Source organism: Neomonachus schauinslandi, chromosome 1, assembly GCF_002201575.2.
Source record: "Neomonachus schauinslandi chromosome 1, ASM220157v2, whole genome shotgun sequence".
NCBI classification, from domain to species: domain Eukaryota; kingdom Metazoa; phylum Chordata; class Mammalia; order Carnivora; family Phocidae; genus Neomonachus; species Neomonachus schauinslandi.
In genome coordinates this window covers 72,693,001-72,705,232 of record NC_058403.1, presented here as the reverse complement: position 1 = coordinate 72,705,232, position 12,232 = coordinate 72,693,001, and the positions used below count along the sequence as shown (strand labels likewise).

Sequence of the window (12,232 nt, the reverse complement as noted above, 5' to 3'; positions counted from 1 at the left end):
GAAAGAAAGAAAGAAAGAAAGAAAGAAAGAAAGAAAGAAAGAAAGAAAAAAAGAAAAAAGAAAGAAGAGAAAGAAAGCAAGCTACTAGAGTTAATAAACACATTCAGCTACATTGCAGGATATAAGATCAACACATAAAAATCAGTTGTGTTTCTATACATTGGCAATAAACAATTTTAAAAAGAAATTAAGAGAACAATTCCATTTTCAAAAGCATTCAAAACAATAAAATATCTAGGAATAAGTTTAGCCAAAGAGGAGAAAGAGTTAAACACCAAAAATCACAAAACTTTGCTGAAATAAATTAAGCAAAACATAAACAAAAGGAAATACATTAGATGTTCATGGATTAGAAGACTTAATACTGTTAAGATTTCAATATTATCCAAGGTGATCTATAGATTCAACACAATCTCCATCAAAATTCAAATGGCTTTTTTTCAGAATATTAAATTTGATCTTCAAATTCATGTGGAATTAAAGGGGGCCCTGAATAGTCAAAACAATTTTGAAAAAGAACAATGTTGGAGGACCCAACACTTCCCGATTTCAAACTTACTATAAAAAAAGTAATCAGAACACTGTGGTAATAGCATAAGGTAATGGCATATAGACCAGTGGAATAGAATTGAGGGTCCAGAAATAAACCCATACATCCATGGCCGATTATTTTCATTATGAGTGTTAAGACTATCCAATGGGGGAAAGAAGAGTCTTTTTAACAAATGGGGCTGGGACAACTAGATTTCCACATGCCAAATAAATGAAATTGGACCCCAACTTCACACCATATAGAGAAATTAATACACACACACACACACACACACACACACAAATCAATGACTTAAGTATAATAACCAAAAACCATAAAATTCTTTTTAGAAAACACAGGGTAAATCTACACAACCTTAGATTTGACAATGGATTCTTAGATATGACACCTAAAGCATGAGCTATAAAAGAAACATATAGATACATTGGACTTAATCATAATTAGAAACTTTTAAACATCAAAGGACACTATCAAGAAAAGGAAAAAACAACATAGAATGGGAGAAAATTGCTGCAATAGTGTATCTGAGAAGGTTTTAACTTCCACAACATCTGAAGAACTATAGAGCTCAACAACCAAAAGACAAAAATCCAGTTAAGAAATGAGCAAAAGACTTAAAGAAACATTTCTCAAAAAAAAGACATACAAATGACCGGTAAGTACAGGAAAATATACTCAACATGATTAGTTATTAGGGAAACAAATTCAAAACTATAATAAGATACCATTCCATACTGACTAGGATGTGAAAATAATTTTTTTAAGTTAAGTAACAAGTGTGGATGAGACTGGAGAAATTGAGATCCTCATACAACGCTTGTGAGAGTGGAAAATGATGTAGTCACTCTGGAAAATAGTTTGGGTGTTTCTCAAAGAGCTAAATATATGATGACAATAGGACCCAGCAATTCCATTCCTATACCCAAAATAAAAACAGGGATTCAAGCAGATACTTTATGCAGATGTTCATTGCAGCACTCTTTACAATAGCCAAAAGGTGAAAGCAGCTCAAGTCCATCAACAAATAAATGGATAAACAAAATGTGTTATACACATGGAATAGAATATTACCCAGCCATAAAAAAGGAATGAAATTCTGAGACATGCTACAACACAGGTAAACCTTGAAAACACTACGATAATTGATAAAAGCCAGACACAAAGGAACAAATATTGTATGATTTGATTTATATGAAATATCTTGAAAAAGCAAATTTATAGAAACCAAAAGTAGATTAGAGGTTACCTGCCAGAGGCTGGGAAGAGGAACAATGGGGAGCTGTTACTTAACCGGTACAGTTTCTCTTTGGGGTGATGAAAAATTTAGGAAGTAGGTAGTGGTAATGGGTTGTACAACACTGTGAATGTCATTCATGCTCCTGAACTAGATACTTAAAAATGTTGAAAACAACAAATTTTATGTTATATACATCTTACCAAAATAAAAAAGAAACTATTTAATGATGTTAAAATAACATAGGGGAAAGGAAGGGAAAATAAGATAAAAACAGAGAGGGAAGCAAACCATAAGAGACTCTTAACTATAGGAAACAAGCTGGGGGTTGTGAGAGGGGAGGTGGGGGGGGGGGAATGGACGGGGTGATTAGGAGATGAACATTAAGGAGGGCACTTGATAGAATGAGCACTGGGTGTTATATGCCACTGATGAATCACTGAACTCTACCCCTGACACTAATAATACACTATATGTTAACTAACTGGAATTTAAATAAAACCTAAAAAAAAGTACTTATAAAGTTAAATGAAAAAATGTATGCACAACTATATAGAGAACATACTTCAGATTTCTTCATTTACACATATACATCAAAACCCTTTAATTGGTTAATTCTGAATGATAGAATAACAGTGTTTTTCTTTCTTTGTTATATCTTGCAATGTTTTCCATCTTCGTTTCACAATGAATATATATTAATAATCATAAGAACAAAAAATAATCAAGTATTTATCAGGAAAACAGAGGAAAACCGGGAGATGCTTGCTACTGAGCAGAGAACAATCATGAAAGACATGAGGAATGTTTTCAAAAATCTGGAAGAAAGACTGTCCTGAGGAGAAAACCCAGACTACCCTGTGCCACCACAAATGGCAGAACTGGGATGGGTGGAAGTTACACAGAGATAGGTTTGCCTTAGTCAAACAGAGAAAGACATGTATCATATGATCTCACTGATATGAGGAATTCTTAATCTCAGGAAACAAACTGAGGGTTGCTAGAGTGGTCGGGGGCGGGAGGGATGGGGTGGCTGGGTGATAGACATTGGGGAGGGTATGTGCTATGGTGAGCACTGTGAATTGTGTAAGACTGATGAATCACAGACCTGTACCTCTGAAACAAATAATGCAATATATGTTAAGAAAAAAAAAAGAAGAAGAAGAAGGTAGCGGGAGGGGAAGAATGAAGCGGGGGAAATCGGAGGGGTAGACGAACCATGAGAGACGATGGACTCTGAAAAACAAACTGAGGGTTCTAGAGGGGAGGTGGGTGGGGGGATGGGTTAGCCTGGTGGTGGGTATTGAGGAGGGCACATTCTGCATGGAGCACTGGGTGTTATGCACAAACAATGAATCATGGAACACTTCATCTAAAACTAATGATGTAATGTATGGGGATTAACATAAGAATAAAAAAAAAAAATGAAGGAAAACTCTCTTAACAGTATGGACTGCCCGAGGGTGTACTTTCCAGAGATTTGATCAGTATTTCATGAGCCCCTCAGATATGTTAGCACTGTCAATAGTATTGGGAACACAACAGTAGTCAAGACAGACAAGGTGCTGTTCTCACAATGCACACACTCTAGGAGAAGGGAGGCAGGAAAATGCAAATAAAAACATAGATAAATATCATAATTTTAGACTGTGCCATACACGAAAAAAACAGAGCACAGTTGTGCTTCCTGCCTCCATTGCCACCAAGCCCCTGTGAAAAAGCTTATGGCAAAGGGAAGCAAAAAAAAAAAAAAAAAGAAGTAGCAAGTTCTGAAATTTGCCCTTGATTGCACCCACCCTGTAGAAGAGAGAATCATAGATGCTGCCAATTTTGAGCAGTTTCTTCAGGTGAGAATCAAAGTGAATAGAAAAGCTGGGAATCTCAGTGCAGAGGTTGTAACCACTGAAAGGAGCAAGAGCAAGATTATGGTAACTTCTGAGGTGACTTTTTCCAAAAGGCATTTGAAATATCTCATCAAAAAATATTGAATTAGAATAATCCATGTGATTGGTTGAGTGTAGTTGCTAACAGCAAAGAGAATTACAAATTGCAATACTTCCAGATTAACCAGGACGAGGAAGAGGAGGAAGATGAGGATTAAAACTCATTTATCTGGAATATTTGTATGAGTTCTTGAACAAAACCTGGGAACCAATAAAATAAAATAAAATAATAAAATAAAATAAAATAAAGCACAATTGTGTGATAGAGAATAATTGGCTTGGTGACTACTTAAACTGACCTTCCTGAAGTGGTGACATTTGAGCTGAGATCTGAATAATAAGAAAATTCAAAGCCATATAAAGATTGAAGGGGAGAGTGTTTTAGGCAAAGGAAATAACAAAAACAAAGGTACTGTGGTGACCACAAGTTTGGCAGTGCTCAAGAGACTGGAAAACCGGGGTGCCTGGAACAAGTGGGTAGCAATGTGGTTGGAAATGAAGGTGGAGAAGCAGGCAGGGGCCAAAGCATTTTAAGCAAGTGGATGACAATAAAATTTAGTTCTTAAAAAGAACATTCTTACTACCCTTGGAAAGGTAAATGGGGGTGAGGGGAAGCAAGATCAGCTATAAGGTTGTTGCAGGAATCCACAAGGGAGGTGACATTGCTCGGTGACCAGGGCTATAGAGCTGCGGATGGAGAGGAAAGATGCAGGATAGCTTCTGCAGGTAGAGCCAACTGGAACTTCAAAGGTATGGGATGTGATGGGTAATGAAAAGAGAAACTAAGGATGGCTCCAGGTCTTTGAACAACTAGGTAGATAGTGGTGCTATTTTACTAGAATGTAAGGAAGGGAATTTTTATTTGTTTTTTTCTTTCAGTGCTATGTTCTAGGTGTCTATTTCAGTAAGTAGTACAAACTCGGCACTCAGTCAGTAGTTAATGATTTTGTTGAATATCAGATCTGGTAGAAGATAAGAAAATATATTTATATGCTGATGAAAATGATCCAGCAGACCAGAGAAAAGTTGATGATGATGGAGAAAGAGATTATTACAGAAACAAAATCCTTGAGAAGGTAGGAGGAGGTAGGATTAAAAGTACAGATGGAATTGTTGGCATTTATATTTAACAGAGAGCAAAGCAGAGAATATGGTAAAGATGATGGGGAGTGGATGGGTTGGGGGGGAAATCCTACAGCAGGAAAATTGGGGAGACAATTCAGAGGTGGGAGTGGGAGTGGCCTGATGGAAAGATTATCTTCAATCTCCATTCAAAACCCCAAAAGGCTAGGATTTAAAGTTGGGAAACATAAAAACCATTCAGCTTCTATAAACTGGGCACATTTTAACTGTAATTATAACAGAAAGCATACTAAAGTCAGCATTCCTGATTTTCAAAGTTCATTTTTCATCTTAAATGTTTAGTGACCATTATGGAAGCCCCATATTTTGTGGAAAACAGCAAAAGAACTAGCCATATTTTCCTTTGCTAACACTTTTCTTTCAACCCAACTCTCAAAAGTAGGGGTCCTATTTCCTCTTTCCCTCTCTGTATGTACAAACGGGAATAAGTCCCACATCCCTGAGGCTACAACTGGTGTCTCTCCTGGTGGACCTTCTGGGGCAGAGGGAAGTACATTGAGGGAGCAAAGAAAGTTTTTAAAATGTCTTACTTGTTATGCCAATAAGAGTTGTGATGGCCAGATCCTGGAACAGAAACTGGTAATTTGAAAGGCTGTTTGTCTCCTGAAAATAAAAAGGGAAGAGGCTCAAAAAAGTTATAACCTTCTGGATGTAGCCTGACATCAACTACATTCATTTTGTCACTGCAACATAGGACTTTACAAGGAGATGGTGCAGCCAGGGTGAGAGTACCAAAGACAAGGCTGTGAAAACCTCTCTAGCCAGGAGGCCACCTTCGTGTGCTCTTTGGGCTGGGTCTTTTGCGAATCAGCATCCTCTTGTTGAGGGGGACATCTCACTCTACTACATTCATCTCTGATCTCTTTTCTACCTGCTAGCAGAGAAGTCAGGGTTTGGTCTGGCACAATAGAAGAGTGGGTTCCCAGGAGTAACAAGTGTTAAGTATGTGGTGATCTTACACAATTTTACCTACATAGCTTCTCCTTCTCTGGCTCATTCGTTAATGAGTGGGAAAAGACATAGGTAATCTTAAAATAACAGAACTAAAACCTTCAATCCAGAAGCAAGAGGGCAGGACATAGAGATGAATCTAAGGAATCAGCAATATGCTACTTGTACTAACTCATGAGAGTTAATTGCTAAGTTTTCAGGGATCTTTTTGAACTGGTTGTTAAACACAGTCATTATAAAAATTTAAGTCATACAAATCTACCATTAAATACATTGTGCTAAAAACAAAGCTAATAAATACCCAAAACCCAGCACTTCCTAACCATTTTCCTACATTGTGCTATTATCTATGCTCTTTAAGGTATTTACAACTCTTGTATCTCTGCGGTGCAAATACTACATAATGGCAAGCTACTGTATATCTCTTCCCAACTCCATGCTCAGTGACAGCAGGTAGACAGCTTGAAACCAGCCATGGTGGGAGTATTGACACCATGAAAGCTGGAAAACTTTAATAAGCAGGGCTTGTTTTTCCAGAGAGAGCCGGATATGAAACATTTACCAGCAACCCCAATCAGAGAATCATCTCTCTAATGAATGGTACACTAGGGTTGAGTCACACTGGAACAGGGAAGATAGAGACCTGGTCCAAGGAGGCAGAAGCAACAGCGAGAAAGTGCTGTGTTCTGATCCTCAGCGACCACTGCATTAAAAAATGTCAGAGAGTCAAAGAATTGACACCATCAACTTTTCCTGTGTACATTCATCTAATTGAATTTAAATTTTAAAAATTAAAAAAATAAAATATTTATAAAAAAATAAATAAAGGTAGTTTTAGAGGGGCTATTGGTGCTCGAAGTTCCCCACATCACTCTTCCTTAAGAGGCATTGCTGATTAGGAGGGCACCACCACTGGTTTTGGTCCTCACTAACCAAGAGCTCAGGTCCCCAATCATACCCAGTAGAGCAGCAGAACACCAACATACTGAATCATGCTGTACAGAGCCATGTACTTAAACATGCAAAATGAGGTAACCAGAGCTGCACGTCCTTCCCTGTGTGAGAAAAGAAATGAAAAAGTGAGGAAGTGAAAAGAATAGAAAAAAATGAGGTCTGTTACTCTGTGCTGTTCAGCTGAGCTCAGGAGAAAAAAATCAAAAACCTGATTATTCAACTGTTTGTCTGACAGACTGGACAGCCTTGAGCCAGTTGGAGCTGGCTGTCAGAATATGCTAAATGACTAGATTTTCAGGAAACACTGATTCCGGGCCAAGGTCCACACGCTTGGTCCAGCTATGGAGCCCAGGTCGAGTGTTAGTCTTGTCCTCTCTGTGGGGACTATGTCAGTCCAGAGTCAGAGGGCCTGGGAACTAGTCCCAGATCTCACACCTACACACTGATGTCATTTGGAAGGTCAGTTTCCTTCTGTTATAGTTTCTTCATCTGTGAACTAAGGGATTTAAATAAGATTGCAGGCTTAGGGGCTATTTTCATGCAGGTGTTTCACTTCATTCACGTCTCATTTGGCAATCCCAACTTTTTCTGAAACTGGACTAGAACAATACCTGCACTCAAATTAGTCATATATGGAATTTAAGTAGACTGGAAACAATGAGCATGCTTGTTTCTGTTACTGTTGATTGACTTTGAGTAAATAGTATATATTGAAAGCATAAAATAGATTACTTATGAAACGTCACTTTTATCTCTTTCATCGGAAATAAAATAGAGTTTAAATTTCCTTCTGGTCATAATGTTTTCCTGGGATTCCAAAACCTGATTTCAAAACAGGCTTTTTCCTGTTTGGGGGCTCTGCTGCTATCATTTGCTCTACCAGAACATACTTTCTCCTCATCTCTCACCTCCTTAGAAAGGCTTTCACATACCATCCACCTGCAGCAGCCAATTCCACCTGCCCCCCAAGTCCCTTTCCTACTTTTCCCATTACCCTTGATTTATCCGTGTATGTGTTTATTACCTGACTTCTTCACCAGAAGAAAACTTTATGAGATCAAGGGATGTGTGATTTACTTTCTTCTGGGTCTTCAGTGTCTCCACCAGTCCCTGGAACTAAGTGCCTACTCTATAAATATTTGTCAAATACATGCATAAATTTTTTAAAAATTGGGAGGAGCTAGCCAAATCATTATTATTGTAATGTGGTGGGAATAGTATGATATTTGTAGATAAAAAATATTTAAATAAAATCAATTTTAAGAATTTCTAATCCTATATAGCTGTTTGAGCTTGGGCACATCAATTGAACATCAATTTCATTATTTGCAAAAAAAAAAAAGACCATTCCTACATCTCTATGCTGTTTTGAAGTATAAGATAGTACGTATTAAAGCACTTCACAAACTGTAAATACATGCTAGTTATAACAGCCCAAAATGGCCACAATGCTAACTGTCTTTATCATTCAAATAAAATACAGCTGAAGGACATATTCTGGGAAGTGGAGATAAAGCATCAAGGGAAATTTTAGTAGGAGCAGCAAAGATGAGTAAATATTTTGAAAACTGGGGATGGAAAGGATATTCCAAAGAAGCATGAAGAGTCAAGAGGGAAAGAGGGCAAAAGTGGGGAAGAGAATGTTTCTGTCCATCCCCCCATCATAAAACATCTAAGGAGATCCGTGTAAAAATAACAATAATAAGAGTATGATCGACACTTTCAAAGCAGTAACACGTTCCAGATTCCAATTTTCTAAAAATAACCTACTGAATGTTTTTCATTAGAAATGCCACTGTTCTCCCACAGTTATTTTTAACTCCTGGTAAGTCCACTTGGGAGTAGAATGGTTGACTGCATTGTCCTGCAAAGCACCCTCCCCACCCAGGGACACAAAGTTTCCCGGCTCTTTCCCTGGCAGAACAATGGGATCTGCACCTAAAAGTTGAAAGAGATTAAAACAATACTGGTGGAAAGCATCTACTTACTTGATAAGGTGAGGTACACACTCAATGTTTGGAGTTTTCGAAGTGAAAGGTGAGGCCACAGATGCCTCCTGCTCTGATAAAGAGATGCCCACATGAGCCATTTTCAAAGCCTGAAAGCAAAGGGTCAGTTTACTCTCCATACACACTCTCATACATCTCTCTTGAGGCCACATGAGAAGAGCCTGTCAAGCTAGCCAGTGTGGTTTGTGGACCCAAGCACTAGTCAGGAGATGACCAGATTTTGCTCTGCCTACTATATAAGAAAAAGATGGCACTGGGACACTTAGCCAAAGAAGTGGGGAGTCCAGAGCCATATTCTACCCCATTTGGTCTATACCAACCACTGAGTCATTGTGTGGCTTTGGTCAAAACCTTCCCAAACCCTCATATCAGTTTCTCCATCAAGAAAAATGGAGGTAGTGTATATCCCAGGGATACTATCTCTAAAGAACTCCAGGCAAGCACAATCAAGTGTAAGTCTTGGTCTGTTCTAGTGCAACTATGGCCCCACACACCGGCAGCTACTTACCCCACAGTCATTGGCCCCATCACCGCACATACCTACAAAGTAACTAAAAGGGAACCATGTCAAATGTAAGGGATATCAAAGCAATTTTACTTGCTAATTTCTCTAATTAAAAAGATAAGATGAACTTCATTACTGAGGATTCGAACTGATTATTTATTTTAAGGGAGTTTCCCTAAGAGTCTAGTTTGACTAAAAGTAAAGTGTGACTCAGCAGTCTAGCACAGCATTCCTGACTCCAAGCATTTCAGGGAGACCCTGCACATTGCTGTTTAGGAAGCAGCTTTGTTGGCTGTAAAGTGGGACGTTCACAGTTAGATGATGTGACACCATGGCACAGTGAAGAGGGCATCGGATTTGAAACCAGACTGAGATCTTTGACCTGATCTCTTGGCCATTGGGGCTATCATTTTTCTCTCCTACAAAGTGTTATAAGTATTCAGTGAGGTACTGTATGGAAAAGTGCCTTATAATTTCTAAAACAAGAAACAAAAATTACTTGTTGGTACTGTTAATAGTAACAGGAGAGGAGATCTGCCATCTTAGCAGTCGCTCTACTAAAAAATGCAGTGCCGGGCCCAGACTTTGAAGAAAGAAAACACATCCCTGCTTCAGGATCACTTTTTGAGGTTGAGTGCAGACTCAGGCTTTCATTGTTGACAAATATTATGGATAGTCTGCTTTTTAAGGTAGGAGTGCTCTCACAGCATTTACAGAATTGGCTATACTTCTCTTCCACACTGTCATACTCGTTTACTATCTGGGTTGTCAACCATGTGGAGAAGACAGGGCTTTCTGAATCAAGAAGCTTGCCTAGTGACTAAATCAAGTAGGAGGATGAAGTGGGAATGAGTAGGAGTCACATCTACATGGTCTAGCACCAGAAGTAAAGAAAGCTTCCAGGACTCCATGGGTTCTATTAACAAGAAATAAAGGGTCCTAAATAATGGGCACATTATTTGAACTGTCTATTCTGTAATGGAGACCCTTGTGTTAGAAGAGAATTATTTTTCTGATTTAAGACAGAAAGGACGCTCTGCCATATAAATGTTTTAATATTTTTAAGGTTATGTGAATCTCTTGCCATATGAATCTCCTTATATCAGAACTGTAATAATAACTTATAAAAATAAAGTCTAAATTCTCATTGTACCTTCAGGAGCTGAACTCAAACTACCCTTCCAGATTCATTTCTCACCATACACTTTCATGCCCCACATGTTCTAGTCCAGTGGTTCTCAACTCTGGATGCAAAATTGACTTATTTGAGGAGCTTTGAAAAAATACTGATGTCCAAGCCTCAATTGAGCAACTGAATCAGAATCTCTGGACAATGGGGTCCTGGTAGTGCTGCTTTTTCAAAACTCCTGAGGTAACTGTCATATGCAGTTAGGTTAAGAACCCGTGCCTTAGCCAACGTAGGTGACTTCCTGTACCTCTTACACTCTCCCTGACTGTCATGCCTCCAGGCACTTCATACCACCTGAAATGGCAAAGAACCTACTCCAGTTTCTGAAATTCTTCCACCAGACTGGATTTCTGCCCAGGAGACATTCTTGCAAAGATGGTCCCATTGATCAGTATCTGTAAGGAGTCCGAGAGAAACTTTATCATGTCAGTTATGCATACATGAAATAATTGATACTACTCAGGACACTGACTGGGTAATAAAATTCATGAATGGCAAAAATAGTTTGTTTCCAAGAAGTCCATTTTGGGATTTTAAGACGTTGAGAATTTGTCGTAAAATAAGTGACCAAGGAGACCAAAAATCAGTAAAGACGTAATGAAAATATTTGATTAAAATGGTGATCTTCAGGAATTTAGCTGAGCTGCCATAGAAAGTGTGGTCAAAAAATCCCGAGCTTAATGGAATCTTGAACCAGTAGAATAGAAGAAATTGCAGGATATCCAGAGGTTAACATCCCAGGAAAAGGAAAGGAAGTAACTGTTTCTCAGAAAATTGTTCAGAACTAGCAGAAAAACAGCCTAATGATGAAATAGTGACAATTTGTGGTCTTTGATTTAACCATACCATCTGGACTTGACCAATTGTGAAGCTCAGCTGATATCCCAAGCTTAATTTGGGCTATGGAACACTGATGGTTTGGAGATCCTAAACGTATACCAGCTCCATCCACCTGAGCTTTATCCTATAGAATCTAAATTCTTTTGTGTTAGAGCTGCATATTCCCTGCTCTTCTTGGCAGTAACTCAGCTTAATGTTTGATCAGTCTCAAAGTCTTTATTATTTTTCCCCTAAATAGTACCTAAGAGGATAAGCAATTGAATTAAAAAAAAAAAGAATAAAAACAATTTATTTTTGGATTACACTGGATACAGTCTTTTTCTAGTTTGTCTACATGTTATATATAAAACTTATCTTCCCCCACTATGAGTTTGTTCTTCATCAGAAAAGTGTTAAGTTTGACTCTCTTTTGTATAGAGGTTCTCTATCAAAAACCTAATGGAATTCCTCTATTCTTGGCCTGCCTTCCTGTATAATTGCTGGATTTCCACTACACCAGGAGACCCCTCACCATGGCAATATAAAGACAGCCACCCAAAAACAATCCTTATGACTTGAGAAGTCCCTAATACTTTATTCCTATAGATGATGAGAAATTGGCTAATCAAATTTACTAATTTTAAATCTAGTAAGAAATGAGACAACAAAAATATTTGCCTCTTTTATGATATATTCAATAGGTATATATTACCTATAGAGGCTTGAAATTACTTACGAACATGCTCTATAAGTGACATTATCAGCATCTTTACTGGGAGATTGATAGCCTCTTAGAACTTACCTTTGGCAGTAGGCTGCTGAAATGTTGACTTATAACTTGAAAAGATTTTCCACTTAAGGCAAAATGGTAACTTCCTTCTCTGCCATTATCAGAGACCTCTTCCCTGATATTAATGTAATTATCCTGCAAA

The 12,232-nt window shown here is 38.1% G+C and overlaps 1 protein-coding gene and 1 pseudogene across 1 annotated transcript in view; one reads left to right on the top strand and one right to left on the bottom strand.

Annotated features, from left to right (window-relative positions):
* Positions 1–3,888, top strand: part of LOC110582594 — a 5,240-nt pseudogene extending 1,352 nt beyond the window's left edge.
* The window catches only part of ATP13A4 (ATPase 13A4), a 130,645-nt gene that overhangs the window by 14,503 nt on the left and 103,910 nt on the right, over positions 1–12,232 (bottom strand). The window contains exons 20-25 of the mRNA XM_021692496.1: positions 12,103–12,225; positions 10,797–10,876; positions 9,296–9,338; positions 8,767–8,876; positions 6,783–6,879; positions 5,404–5,476 (exon numbers count right to left, since the gene is read on the bottom strand). Coding sequence (XP_021548171.1) covers positions 5,404–5,476; positions 6,783–6,879; positions 8,767–8,876; positions 9,296–9,338; positions 10,797–10,876; positions 12,103–12,225 — 526 coding nt within the window. The remainder of the gene's footprint in view (positions 1–5,403; positions 5,477–6,782; positions 6,880–8,766; positions 8,877–9,295; positions 9,339–10,796; positions 10,877–12,102; positions 12,226–12,232) is intronic.